At 39.1% G+C, this 15445-nt stretch overlaps 2 protein-coding genes across 4 annotated transcripts; one reads left to right on the forward strand and one right to left on the reverse strand.

Moving 5' to 3' along the window:
• Positions 1-7867: 7867 nt before the first annotated feature.
• On the forward strand, positions 7868-9475 carry LOC105051884 (glyoxylase I 4). 3 transcript variants are annotated; one of them, XM_010932531.3, is made up of 3 exons: positions 7868-8075; positions 8539-8876; positions 9042-9475. In XM_010932531.3, the coding sequence occupies exons 1-3, from the start codon at positions 7990-7992 to the stop codon at positions 9140-9142; spliced, it is 525 nt and encodes a 174-aa protein (XP_010930833.1). In that variant the 5' UTR covers positions 7868-7989; the 3' UTR covers positions 9143-9475. The 3 variants fall into 3 exon arrangements, with proteins under 3 accessions (XP_010930833.1, XP_010930832.1, XP_010930831.1); XM_010932530.3 differs by having other exon boundaries at positions 7920-8165; positions 8539-8873; positions 9042-9473; XM_010932529.3 differs by having other exon boundaries at positions 7920-8165; positions 9042-9471.
• Positions 9476-9663: 188 nt separating this feature from the next.
• On the reverse strand, positions 9664-13392 carry LOC105051883 (fructose-bisphosphate aldolase, chloroplastic). Its single transcript, XM_010932528.3, has 6 exons — positions 13150-13392; positions 12114-12383; positions 11161-11270; positions 10985-11075; positions 10246-10515; positions 9664-10136 (listed from the first exon to the last, which is right to left on the reverse strand). The coding sequence occupies exons 1-6, from the start codon at positions 13294-13296 to the stop codon at positions 9858-9860; spliced, it is 1167 nt and encodes a 388-aa protein (XP_010930830.1). The 5' UTR covers positions 13297-13392; the 3' UTR covers positions 9664-9857.
• Between the last annotated feature and the right edge of the window lie 2053 nt (positions 13393-15445).

Raw genomic sequence — 15445 nt, forward strand, 5'->3', positions numbered from 1 at the left:
AGTTGATGCAACTTCGTGACATTGACTCTTAAGCTTCATGGATGCCTTTGCTGGATATAATCAGATTCAGATGGCATCTGAAGATGAGGAGCACACAGCCTTCATAACCGATAAAGGCATCTACTGTAATAAAGTAATATCTTTCGGTTTAAAAAATACTGGAGCTACTTATCAATGGCTAGTCAATAAAATATTCAAGATACAAATCGGATAAAATATGAAAGTCTATGTGGATGATATGCTGGTCAAAAGCCCTCAAATTATTGATCATGTTTGAAATTTGGAAGAAACTTTTGGCATACTTCGACGACATCAGATGAAATTAAATCCAACCAAGTATACATTCGGAATAACTTTTGAAAATTTTTTTATATTTTTTGTGTCACAATGAGAAATCGAAGTCAATCCCAAGAAGATAAAGGCTATCATCAATATGAAGTATCCAGACATCAAGAAAGAGATACAACAACTTAATTGAAGAATTGTCGCACTCAGCCGATTTATCTCAAGGTTGGCAGAAAGATGTTTGCCCTTCTTTACGACTCTGAGGCAAGCAAATGACTTTTCATGATCGGACGAATGCCGATAATTTTTTGAAGATCTGAAAAGATATCTGGTATCTCCACCTCTACTTACAAAATCAAAAATCGGAGAAACTTTGTATCTCTTTTTGGCGACTTCGACTGAAGCAGTTAGTTCGGTACTCATCTAGAAGGATGAGAACTGAATTCAAAGACCAATTTACTATACTAGTAAGGTGCTTCATAATGTTGAAATAAGATATTCAAGAGTGGAGAAGATGATCTATGCTCTAATCATATCATCACAGCGACTTCGTCCATACTTTCAAGCACATCCCATTGTCGTCTTGACAGATCAACCGTTGAAGATGATTTTACACCGACCAGATACTTCGGATCGGATGGTAAAGTGGGCAATAAAACTCAGTGAATTTGATATAAAGTATCATCCACATCCATCGATGAAGGCACAAATTTTGGCCGACTTCATCGTCGAATGTACTATACCAGACAATAATCTTGAGGATGAATTCAATGATAAAATAAAAATAGTTGAAACTCCTAAGCCCGACTTAACATTGACATGGGTGCTACATATTGATGGAGCATCTAATGTGCAAGGCAGTGGAGCTGATCTCATCCTCATCAATTTTGAAGGAGTTGTAACAGAATATGTTCTTCGATTCAATTTCAAAGCTTTAAATAATCAAGCCGAGTATGAAGCACTCCTAGCTAGCTTAAAGATTGCCAAAAAATTTGACATTGATAACCTAAATATCTTCACCGACTCACAGCTGATTACTAGACAGGTTGAGGGCGAGTTTGAAGTCCGAGATCCCATTATGATGAAGTATCTTCAGAAAGTGAGAGATCTTGTATCGATCCTAAAATATTTTGAGATTTCTCACATCCCAAGAACAGAAAATACTCGAGCTGACGTACTTTTCTGACTTGCAACTACATCATTCAACTCACTGGCTAGGATATTCGTCGAATGTCTTGAACAGTCGAGTATTGATAAAGTCGAAGAAGTGTTACAACTCAATGATGAGTCAAGCTGGATGGATCCGATCATCCAGTACTTGACTGATGGAACTCTACTAATAGATCCTTCAGAAGTCAAACGACTCAGATGGACGGCCTCGTAATATATTTTGATGAATGGCCAACTTTATAAAAGGTCATTGTCTCTTTCCTTACTGAAGTGTTTGAGACTAGCAGATGCCGAATATGCACTCAGAGAAGTTCACGAAGGGATTTGTAGAAATCACTTAGGAGATAAATCTTTGGCTTACAAAGTCTTACAACAGAGATATTATTGGCCCACCATGAAGAAAAATACAGCTGAACTTGTCCGAAGATGTGAACCACGTCAGAAATATGCAAATATACAACATCAACCGATCAGTCAGTTGACATCAATTATTGCACCATGGCCCTTCGCACAATGGGGAATTGACATACTTGGCTATTTCCCTCCAGTATCTGGTCAGAAGAAGTTCATAGTGGTTGCCATTGATTACTTCACTAAATAGATGGAAGCTGAACCTTTGACACAGATCACTGAAAGTAAGATGGAAGACTTCATTCAAAAATCAATCATATGCAGATTCGGTCTACCACATACCATCATCACTAATAATAGCCAGCAATTTGATAATTAGAACTTCAAAGAGTTCTGTACAAAATTTCATATTACACACAAGCTCACATCAGTCGGCTATCTCCAATCCAACGATGAGGTGGAGGTAACAAACCGAATAATTTTGTATGGTCTCAAAATGAGACTGAACGAAGCTAAAAGCCTCTAGGTAGAAGAACTATATCCAATCCTATAGACGTATCGAACAACTCCTCACATACCAATGGAAGAATCGTCATTCAATCTGGCTTATAGAACAGAAGTGATGATCCCACTTGAGATCGAATTATCATCAGTAAAGGTGGAACAATACAATGAGCCGAGCAATTCAGAATATCGGAGAGCTGACCTAGACCTACTTCCAAAAATCTGACAGCAAGCTCAAGTTCGGATGGCGGCATATCGGCAAAGAGCAGCCCGATATTATAATACGAATGTCAAGCTGAAAGTCTTCCGTCCAGGAGATCTGGTCCTAAGAAAGGTGGAAGTCTCAAAGCCTTTAGATCAGAGAAAGTTATCTCCAAATTAGAAAGGATCCTACAAAATAATTGAGACACTTCGATCGGATGCATATCGGCTAGAAAGTCTTGATGGAACAACTATACCACGGATCTGGAATGTCGATAATTTGAAGATATATTATCAATAAAGTTGTTCATATGTACAATATTCAGAATGAAACATTGAATTTTAGAATCATGAAAGCTTCAGTCAATTATAAAGTAATAGTAAATCGATAAATGAACGATCAATTCTTATTGACTGTATCTTGATTTTTCACTGTAAAAACTGACACACCGACTATTTTTTGATTTTTACTGTAAAAACCGACTCTAGACGAACAACTACTTATGCCGACTTAGTTTTAACTTAGCGAAATGTTATGTCGATTCGACTTTGATCGAATCGAAAATACACCGATTTGACTACGATCAGTCGAAGGATATTTGGCTTACCATCGTTTATCAAACATCTAGACATACCAACTTGACTACGGTCAGTCGAAGGATATTCAACTTATCACCGTCTATCCGAATACTTAAAAAATAAAGTATGTCGATTGACATTCGACTAACAGATAAATTCTACGACAGTTATTACTGAGCATTCGACTAGCCGATTAATATTCGATTATTCGACTATGGTTCTACGACATTGAAAATACACAAAAGAAGAGAAAATTTATACTCTAAAATTTTTTTTTATTCATTGAAGAAAAAATTACAAAAATTGGACCAAAGTCCGATTTTAAAAATAAAATAAAAATGTTACACCGATCACCAATCGATTTCTTCATCTCCCTGTTCCAGCACAGCTTTGGTAGCTGGAGCAAGTTCTGGTGCAGTCAGTGCGCCATCTTCAGCCGGCATAGTGCCCTCTTCAGCAGCTTCTTCTTCTGAGCTAAGAGGAACGATGCTGCTCAAGTCTAAGCCCGGATATAATTTACCAACCGCATCTCGACCATCCTCGTATCCGACGTAATAGAAAGCAAATCCACCTTCGAAAATTTCTTTCTTGAATTCTTTTGAATTCTTGAAGTTCTTGATGGCCAGACTCAGCGCCTCCCTCACAACTCTACTTCAGTTCGTGCGGAGACCGACTCGGCATCGACTAGTGCCAGCCTTTCTAGGGTGGCCCGATGCCTTCTGTGCTCTGCTTCAAGTTCATCAATGCATCCATCCCTTTCTTTCTAAAGCTGATGGATGGAATGCTTCTTACTCCTGATCCGGGATTTCAGGGATGTGATATTTTGATGGGCCAACTCAAGCTCGACTTTGGAGGACTGAAGGTCGGCTGTCAGATGGGAGACTTCTTTCTAAAGCTTTGCCTCCTGTTTGGTTACTGTCTGAAGTTGTTCGAGGGCAGCAATCTTCTCAGCATTAGCAGCCGACACCTTGTCCATCCAGGATCGAAGAAAGTTGACGACTTTCGATACCCACTCTCTAGAGCGTGCATATCGTGTGCCTCCTGAAAATAGAAGACAAGTCAAGTCAAATCAAATAAAAATAAAGAAGAAAAAAAAAAGAGAGAAATATCGGAAGATTATCCTAAGTATCATCAGATAAAAAGAAGAGAACATCTCAGCTACCATCTGACTCTTCCTATTCTCCCTATCGGTCAGAAGAAGGACAGCTTCAATGAGCCGCTTGGCCAATATCGGATTGGCCAAGGCCGACTTACCCTTGGCAATCCTGATGTCAAAAAGTGTGGGAAGGCCTGCAGATGACCCATCATCAGTCGAGGTCACCGACGCCTTCTCCCGATCTTCGATCGACGTTCCCACGCTTGAGGCCGTCGGGAAGTCAGTACTTGACTGCGCCCTAGAGCGTTCCACTGGAGAAACAGCTGGCGCAGTCGTAGCCTGTTCGGGTTCGGCCGCAACTCCCGCTCCGGCCCAAACCTCCACTGATGGAGCTGCCGACGGTTCCGCCATAGTTCCATCATCCCTCGCCGCTCCATCGTCTGCAGATGGCACCTCGATCGAAAGAAGTGTTGTCAGGGCCGACAATGCTAGGACCGACTCAGCGATAATTTCCAACAGAATGTTGGATCCCTCTGTCGGTGCCAACGGAGTAGCAACCCAATTCTTCTTCGGCGGTCAGGAAGGTCCAGCTTCAGTTGCTGCTTTCTTCTTGGCAGCATGTGTGCAGATGTCGGTGGCTGAAACTCATGCCCTTGTCCGCATCACTGCAATCAAAACAAAAAGAAATCAGTACAAAACTCAGAAACAAACAAAAAGAAAAAGCGAAATGACTGACTATATTATATCTAAAGAAGTTACCGAACTAAGTTCGGCATCATAGAGAGCTTGTTCGGTCATCAGCTCTCGTTGTGGCGGAACTTCCATATCTTTCAGACGAAAGAAGTCTTCCTAACCATTGGCATCCACCTGACTGTTCTCATTAGGGCTAGTTTTTGGATTGCCCCAGCACGAAGGGAAACCCCAAGGAGCAGAAGAAGAAGCAAAGAAAAATTGGTTCTTCCATCCATAAATGGATGATGGAAGATCGAAGATAAAAGAAAGAAATTTCTTCGGGTTGAAGAACCATCAACCCTTGGCCTTGGGATGAGGACGAAGGACAAAGAAAGTTCGAAAGAGAGAAGGACGAGGTTCGATCGGTATAAGCCGACATAACAAAGCAAAGCTAATGATCAGTCGGATGGAGTTCGGAGTCAGCTGAGTAGGACAGAGACCATAATAGCCAAGAAGATTCCGGACGAACTCCAAAATCAAAAATTGAAGATCAGCCCGAAGGTCCTCGACATAAAGCGCGACCTGGTCTGGGGGAGGAGAGTTCACCCGACCATCCGCGTTAGGAGCAAAAAGCTGATACTACTCTGGGATACGGTATTGTTTCCGGAGCCAATCAACATTGGACTCGAATAAGAAAAAAGTTTCTATTTTCAAACCCAAAAGAGAGTCGTCAGTCGGATTCTCCGACCAACTATCTCGAGAAGAAGAAGCCTTTTTACTGGCCATCGTAAATGAAAAACTAGAAAGGAGGAGAAAAATCCTAAGAGAAAAACCTTAAAAGAAGGAAGGAGGACTCGACTTGAAGCTAAAGATGGTGCGAAAGACTCGGAAAGCTCCTAGTACTGGGGGCAGCAGAACCTTCTGTTGCAGAGAGGCGACAAATGTAAAAGTAAAGCCTGGATGAAAGCGACTTTATATATATAAGACCCCCAACGGTCCGAATGAAATCAAGATCTCTTCAGATGTCGATACATGACGACATCGAGATCGATCATTGATCGGATGGTTCGACGCACCTGTCTCCAGATCACGCCACCTCACTATTATCCATGTGAACGACATAGAGCTAATGGCATTTGAACATATGGCCAAGATCTATTAGTCAGAATCAAATCGTCCGGATTTTCTGAGCGTCGAATTGTCTCTCCGAAATGACAACCCAATAATGATCTCACAATTATCGAAACAACAAAATAGCTGTAGACCTCTCGCATTTCAAAAAATCATTAATGCCAGCAGCCGAATCGGGGCTCAAAGCAGCACGTGATGTAACAACTCCCTTCGTCCAACGTGACAGATCATATGACAATATGTACGTTAGGCCATTGGGACAATTCAACTGACCCCTGATTTCGGCTATAGATCAGCTTCATAAACACAGTACGCCGACTCACAATCAGTTGACCGACCGACAGTCGGACATTCTCAACCATCAATGGACAACCATGACGACTCAGTTAATATTCGACTGATGATCATCGGCATATCAGAGTTACCGACTGATGCTCATTCGGATCCTCACGACTACCGACATATAGTCGGCTTTTCTTTCCACAATCACATAAGGCCGGAATGTGTGGAACTTATATATCTAACCGTTATAAATGGTTATCAACTATGTGTTACGATTATTAGTGGGCATAAACAACCCATTAACTCCATGATTATGGTCCGAAAATTTAGTGCCATAAAAAGCGGGATCACGTGCTCTACAGTTCATCTGAATCACTTATAAAAGGGAGGTAAATGAACAGTATGGGTAAAATAATTCTGGGCTAAGACTCTGTCATTTCAAAATTTTTATCTGCTGTTCACCACTCCCCACTAACTTAAGCATCGGAGGGTCTCCATCGGACACAATTTTGATCAGTGAGGACTTCTTTTGTAGATATTTTTTTCAGCGATGGGCACAACAGGGGATTGGCCGCAACATAACCTATGTCAAAGGCTGCTGTTTAAACATAGTTTTTTTTTTCTTCTTTTTTTCTCTCGATTGCACCAGGAATCCTGCATGGGCTTAATATTACAAGTTGGGCTGACGATGAAGAAGTAGAAGAAACATCCACAATCAACAGACAGATTTTTGTGATCCAAATATGATAGCGTCCACTTTGTATCCATCATTCATTATAATGTAATGGATTGATATCAGTTAGTGTATATATGTGATATTTAAGAGATCTATCTTATCGATTCTTGTGTAGCAGAGTATGTCTGCAAGAGCGAGGAAATTATGTAATGAAATAGTCATATCTTGGAACTCTTTGTTGCTTTTCATCTCCAAGGTTGACGGGTGTGCACTTCTTGTTATGTGATATATTAGACCTGTTGGAATAATCAATTTATAGATCTTCTTAGACTTTTTTAAAAAAAAAAAAAAATCTATTTATAGATTTACATGAATATGATGCAGGAAAAAAAAAGATAATAAGATGAGGTAACTTCTGGTCTCCTGATTTGATGGTTTGGTTCGTAAAGATTTGTAGCTAGGTGGCATGAGTGCACTTCACTCGACATTAGAGTTTCTTGTTGATCTTGGCTTCAAAAAGTATCCAATCACAAAAGCTAGAAAACAAAAGACTCCTTGCATCGTCCTCTCACCTCAAGTGAAGATTCCCTGCAAAAGGATGCACAAATCCTTGTACCTCACATAGAAGGAAAGATTACAATGAGGAGCATAATGAATTTATCTGTCGTTTATGTTGCAAACCTATTAATTATTATTGTTTTGTATGATCACTAACATGATAAATCTCTTTACTTATTGTTCAGTAATGTTCTTTCAAGTAAGGGAATGATCTCCATGAAAGAAGCCAATCTCTATCATGTACACGTTCTCAACGTTAGCACCAAGACATGTTTCCTCTCTCTTTCGTTGGAGGGTCCTCTTTCTTCATTTTGTTATTCAACAAACGAAGGACACACTAGTAGAGTTGGAAGCACGAGTTTAGGGTGGCAACCAAGACCATTCTTTTGTTAAATATATATAGGTAGAGGTAGTATAAGGGGTATCCATGCAACACTTAGATCTATAGAATTCAAGAATAGAAGTAAGATAAAAATAATCGAAGATGGGTCTGGAGATTGTCGAGGAGGAGTTGAGTGCTGCATTGCCACTGCCATTGATGTCATTGAATCATGTTTCATTCGTGTGCAGGTCAGTTGGCCGGTCGGTGAAGTTCTATGAGGAGGTCTTAGGGTTCGTGAGCATTAAGCGACCTGCTTCCTTTAACTTCCATGGTGCTTGGTAGGAATAGACTCATAGAAACTCTTTCCTCTCCACGTCCTGCAGATTAAAATTGCATTTTTCCTAGCGAATCCACGTTTAATATGGCATTGTTGGATAAGTTTTGCGTACTTCCTCTACCTTCTTCTTTGTTCTAAATTCTTCGAAAAGAAGAATGTTTATGTTTGTTTCATCTCAAAACTTTTATTCATTTTCTGATGGATCATTTGAAATCATTTACACATCTACGTATAATGTCATTAGTTACTTTCCAAAGCATGTGAAATTACATTTCAGAATTCTAAATAAATTTATAAAGAAACCAGCAGGTTAAGATTAAGCACGGTCCGCCAATTTTACTTCTGCACTGATAATGAAGTGTGTAAATTCTTAGGTTGTTTAACTATGGAGTTGGCATCCATTTACTGCAATGCAACTCTCCAGATGATGTCCCCAAGAAGAAGGGCGTTATAAACCCCAAGGACAACCACATCTCCTTTCAATGTTCAGACATTAATCTTCTGAAGCACAAACTAGAAGAGATGGGCATTGAGTACGTGACTGCGGTTGTCGAGGACAGTGGTATTCAGGTTGATCAGCTCTTCTTCCATGACCCGGATGGTTATATGGTGGAGATTTGCAACTGCGAAAACCTCCCTGTTCTTCCACTCTCCTCATGCCCACTGAAGTTCCCATATCCAAAGGATCCTATCCTATCTTCTCTTTATGGTGGTCTGCTCTCTCTCTCTCTCTCTCTCTGTGTGTGTGTGGGTGTGGGTGTGTGTTAATTGGATAGGCTTCTCTCTTGTTACTATTCCTGGTACTAAATCTGACTGAGGGAAGGGCATTACTTGGGCTAATTAAAATGACTTGGTGGTTTTTGCCCTCTTTGTGCAGGCAAGGGCCTTCCAAAGTTCCAATGCAGGCCTTGTGGAGCTGAAGCAGAGTGTGTGATCATGGAAAACTTGGTCACTGATATGATGGATATTTCCTTCTAGCATTTGGTTTCACTGTCAAGGGAATGGAGAAGAGATTTTGGATTCAGTTGTGTACAGAGTATCAACCTCTATTGAGTTTGTGTCTCGTGTCTCAAAGGTGTCTTCTGAGTTGGTGGTTGAACTGTAAACCTTCTTTATAAAGTTATTTACAGTACTAAAGAAGGGGGTCATTTATTCCATCAGAAAAGGGGGTCATTTGTCACCAATAAAGAACCATGAAAAAGGTAAAAATAGAGCAAGTGATAAGCTTGGGTAGTATTGGTTTAAGCAACTACTATCTTGTAATTTCTGCAATAAATTTGAGATGTCTCTTCTCCTCTTTTCTTCTATTTATTGTCTTAAGTATTGCCTCAAATTTTATTGTTCTAGTAGTGATTGCTCTTTACTTTAGTCACGTCTTCTGGATTTATCTATTGTGCACTATAAAGACCTCAAACAAATTAAACATACCCTAAGTAGATTCTAAGATGTAATCAGTGCAAGTGTGTTTTTAGGAATTTCGCTTCACTCACAGGAAAATCTGCAATGGTAATAGCCATAACCAATATGATTTATCCCATCAATGTGGTTTTGGCCTAATGCCACTCTACTCTTATACAAACTTAATAATTCAGAACAGCTCCAGAGTAATGCAGTACATTCACCTCCTCCTGCTGTAAATATAGCAGTGTTCACAAGTTCTATAACATTGAAATGTCTTACGATCTTCAGGTTCTTAATAGCTGTAGTTCTTGACATACATTCCCTCTTTAGCCTCTGCTGACTCACCCTCACCTGTGTATTTTCCAAGTTGAGCGAGAGAGTTGGCCTTAGCTCGGATGAGGAGAGCATCTTGGGCAGCCTTCACGTTCTCTGGCCTTCCTCCCCATGTTTTCAGGCAAGTGTTCTGAAGAGCTCTAGCAAAAGAAAAGGAGACATGCCATGGGTGGGGGCTCTGGTTCATGGCATTCAGGTTCAGTGTTGCCTCCACTTCAGACTGACCTCCAGAGAGGAACTGTTTGCCATAAAAATTTGAAAGATTTTGAGTACTTGGTTTCTGTAAATGCTAGTCATCACCTTTAGAAGAGAATTGCTATAGATTCTGTAAACTTTTAAGAGAGTACCATAATTCCAGGGACAGCAGGTGGAATTCTTCTGTGGAGAAGCTTCAGGGTGTATTCAGCCACTTGTTCTGGTGTGGCTCTCTCTTTGCATTCAGCACCAGGTGTTACCATGCTTGGCTTGAGAAGAATGCCCTCATACATGACATTGTTCTCAGCCATGTAGAAGAAGACCTCAGCCCACACCTTCTGTGCAACCTCAAAGGTCCTTTCAATTCCATGATCTCCATCCAGCAGTATTTCTGGCTCAACTATAGGAACCAACCCATTATCCTGCAATGAAAATACAGATGTAATCCCTTGGACCAATTACTCGAAAGAATTAGATACATATTTGGGGAAAGTTTGTATTCACAACATTTTGAACCTATTTTGAGATCAAAATATTCATTCCATATTTTGACAACTACAGCTATTGAGCGCTTATTCCTTTGGCTTCATTCTCTCATTAATTGGCATCATGGAGATAGATTAACTTTTTTTTTCAACTAAAGCAATTTACTATAATACTATGAATTACAAGAAAAAAAACACTTATCTCACCTAGTGCCTTGGTGTGATAATTTCTGTTAATTTTTGCTTTTCAGATGGATTTGTCATATTTCTAGCAATAAAGAAGATGGGGTGTCAATCTCTAATTACAAGTTGTTCTATGGTTCTAGAATAGTATTTGCACATAAAGCTTATCAACTTGGTAATAATATTTGAGGAATCGAAAAATAAAAAAGAAAAAACTATTTACTTGAGCAATGGCAGCGTATCGAGCCAAACCCCAAGCAGCTTCCTTCACTGCAAGAGCTGATGGTCCATTTGGGATACTAACCACTGTACGCCTGCAAGACCCTTGACAAGGATAAGCCTTTGCAGAAATTTATGTAGAAAAACTCATCGTGAATAGTGGGTACTAAGTATATTCACCATTTAGCAAAGCGGGCGCCTTGCTGGTAGTAAGCTGCACATCGTGATGCTAGGCCATCCAATCCTTGGCACCATGATTCATCATTTGAGCCAGCCAATGGTACAAGACCCTGGGAATCAGCACAAATAGAGAGTTCAATTTAGTGTTCCTTTTGCTGCTCTCCTCTCTTACAAACATTTACAACAAGTATGCTTTGTAATCTTTGGGCCACATCTTAGTGATCCTTATCACAGAAACAAACACCCATATACATGCAGAAGATGCATATGCATGCAGGCGCATCCACACACACAAACTGCAATATGATCCTGATCTAGATGTGATCATGCAAATACGCAGAGAACATAACAATAAGAATTTGTTCGGTGCCAAAAGCTGTGCTATATAAATTCTTATATTATTTCTGTAATATAAAAGAGATTCTTACATAACTTGCTCTAATGACTGAGTATGCCTTCATTCTTTTCAGATATAACAAGTGACATCTCCACTGATTTCTCAAGTTGGAAGTCCAATTTTATGTTATACTAATGCTTGGTTATGTAACAGATTGTCCTACTACTCCTATAGACTATAAGATTAAGAAAATAAGTTATCCTGAATGCTTTCTATTATCAGTAACATGTTAACTCAGTAATGGTATAGTAGCAATGAAGGGCTTGAGTGGTTACGGCAAAACCACAAAGATCACAGTTATAATAATGGTATAGGACTTGTAAAGCTGGTGCATGCTGTGAGATACTTCTTCTTGATTCTGATTATTTATTTTCAAATATACAGCTCAAACTTAGGTTTTGAAAAAGTTAAGTATCAAGGATTATGGTAGGGAGAGTGGAAGAAGCATATTTTTATGACATGAACAGGTTAGTCAAAAATTTGGCTGAATGTATAATGTGATGCCAAAGAACACCTATATACATAATAAGAACATGGTGTTGAGTGAATTGCTTACCTTATCAACTTTGATCCCTGGCATTATGTTTTGTGAAACAAGAACATCAACCATCTTCTTCCCATCTGTTGTTGACTGATAAAGTGTTTCCTCGAACAGGATGGCACCAGAGACGTATTGACCCAGACCAGGGGCAGTGATAAGAAGGGTACGATAAGCTTGTCGGTTGGCCTCGGTGTTCTCCAGCCCAATTGATGCAAGTCTTTTACCACAGGTGGCGTTGGATTCATCCATAGCCAATATGCCTCTACCTGGTGATGCAACGGTTTTCTGCAGACAGAAATCAATTTTTTGAGGATATTTAATTTCATATTTGGACTGTGAGATTTATAAAATCTACAATACAAAATGGTTGAATCAGATCACAAGTTTTGAATTCAGATGTCAGAATTTCATGGAATATTTTGAATTAGCTTACCAACAGGAGATTGTTTCATCTTATAACTATCAACTAGAATTGATAGTAAGATGAAAATCCACCAACATAGTGTGGCCTTGCTAGAAATTATTCCATTAGAAAAAGTCTGTTGTCTCAGTATCACTCTCTTATTAAAATGGTTTTGTTATCCTGGAAGTGTATTTTGTGTTAATTCTTCCCTTTTTTCTATTATGGCTTGCATAGAGGATCTAATTAATTATTAATCAGTGATTCCTACATTTATCAGCTTTAGAATATAACTGGCGTTATTAAGCCAAGAACTTCATATATGCTGCCTGATAGTGATATTCATCAACTAATTCTGGTACAGAATTCTTATATTGTTAGAATTATGCCCCAAGATCGTCGTAAAATGACTTCAAGGAGTTCGTAAACAGAATCACAAGTCAATTACATATGAAAAAAAAATTTCCAGCCGTAATTAATATGAAAAATCTTAACTATGTAATGTTAAGAAGCACCAAGATCCAAGATCATAATATATGGTCTCAAGTAGTTCATGCAGTGCTTCAATAACAAGGCAACTATATTTAGTATTCTTCGAGTATCTGCTCTAAATATTTCACAGCACAAAGAATTCTGAAATGGTTGGCTTACTGCAGTCTTGACAAGTTCGTCGGCGTAGGCACCGGCCCGGACGGTGAAGGAGACCGCCATGGGCTGAGAGGTCGACGACGGGCGGGCATTGAGCCATTCAGACTTCTTGGGGAGGAAGGAAGACTTGAGGAGAGTAGCCGAGGCCATTGCAGCGGGAGAAAGTTTGTGGCCTTGAGCTCTCTTCTCTCCCTGTGGGCCGAGTATTCTCTTTGTGTGTGAGCTAGTGGCTGTGAGTATATTTATGTTTATTAAGGTGGTGAGGAGGCAGGAGAGAAGGATATGAGTTGTGAGGTGGAGGTTGGCCTTAGGATTTGAATGGTGGGAAAGGGTGTTAGCTGGGTGATAGTGTGCAAGGAGCTGCCCCAAGTTCTTGGTTGTTCCAATCCTGTTACTGTTTTCTCTTGGAAGCATTTGATTTGTCTTGGTCTGGTTCTTGTTTGTGTTTTACATTTTCCTGCTCCTTTGTTTTCAGTCCTTCAAAATGGGTGATGTTCCATTAGCCTCAGATTGGACCTCAGCAGGAGAAACTTGGGGTCACAGAGACTAGTGATGGGAAGGAAAGCCAAGATCTTGTATGTTATATTTCTTCTGAAATTTGTCAATTTTTATGGTCCATGATCTCAACATGTTTTTTTTTTTTTTTTTAAATTATTATTAAAAAATAAATAATAATAATAATAACACTAAGTAGCCTACCATCACTGTCCTGATTTGGTAGATCTTTTTCTTTCCTCTCAAACTAGTGGATGCTCAAGAGTCGGATCTCAGCTATTGCTTTTCACCAGTGACTCTTGGGCATTGCATAACATTGCTGCCAACTACATGCATTTGGACTTGAAAGGAGCCCAGCAAAGAACAAATATTTAACAACCTAGTTTCTAGAGCTTTCTTCGTGCATGGGTTTCTTTGATTTTTACTGGCCACATCCATAGAGATTATGAATTGTGGCATAGGATGAAGAACTAGGGTTAGGATTTGTGGGTGGGCAGTAGTAACTAGAGATTGTACGGGTTTTGGGAAAAAATCTAGGGTTAGGGTTTGTAATTGCCATGAATTCAAGGATAGAAAGAGAGAGGAAGAAAGCAGAAACCTAGTTTTTTTTGCTATGATATAACTTAACACCAAGGAAAGTGATTTAGGTTGTCAAATGTTTATATTGCAATATATGGTGGATGGTGAGATGAAGATGGGAATTAAAATGCTAGGACTCTCTCAATCTTAACTATCTCATGTTTTGCACTAATCCTTCCTCAAATTTAGGTCCTGTTGGATTCTTATTTCTTTTGGACATTTTAGATTTCCTACTTATCCGTGTGTTTGATATTGAGGAGATTGCGGTCGCACTATGTTGCGAACTAAACTAACACCAAGATTAAATAGAGAAGCATGTATGATGTGTTCAAATTGACACATGTTTTCACAATTAAAGCAAATCTTATGAAGGAATGTGAAATAATTGGAGAGATGAACATAGTCCAACAACATTTTCAGTGTTCATGAATTTTATTTCGATAATAATCCTAGGCTAACCAAATATTGGATACACCGAAGCTCGTCTCTGTTTCAGAATTTTAGAGCAACCTAAGCATTACCTCATCCTATAGTCTTCCCCTGTTTTACAGGAAAAGATTGGTGTTCCCTTTCAAAAAAGATGAGAGAGGGCTTGGTCCTTGTATGACAAGATTATGCAATTCACATATTCTATGTGAGAGTTTTTATTGCCATTTTATGTTCTATCATTTGAAAACAATCTAATGATTTTTTCTCCTGATGGGTGAGTGAGGATCAAACAACTTCATTTTCTTAGTTATAAGTTCCACGAACCACAATGATGCTTTATACAGAGAACCCTCAGAGAAAAGAAACAACAAGATCAATGTTGAACATCTTAAGCACCATTGAAGGAGGAGATATCAAGTAGGCGAAGTATCCAAGTAAAGATAAAACATTCATAAGCTAGGGATGAAAGTGGATCTGATAATATCTCTCTATATCTATTTTCATATCTAAGTTCATCAGGATGTGGATAAAATTTTGAATAATCGACTAATATTCGTATCCATATCTATCAAAAAAAATGGATATGGATAGACAAATATCTAATCCCTATTCGAATATCTGATTCTACTTGTGATCTTATTTAATTTTATATAGTACTCCTTAACCTTTAAGAAAAATATACCACTATATTAATATGCTATTAACTTGATTTATCATCCACTTAGTAATATCTTTAATCTGTAACCATAAAATTGAATTATCTGGCTTATATCCATATTTATATCCATACTTCTAG

This window comes from Elaeis guineensis, chromosome 9 (assembly GCF_000442705.2).
Source record: "Elaeis guineensis isolate ETL-2024a chromosome 9, EG11, whole genome shotgun sequence".
Classification (NCBI taxonomy): domain Eukaryota; kingdom Viridiplantae; phylum Streptophyta; class Magnoliopsida; order Arecales; family Arecaceae; genus Elaeis; species Elaeis guineensis.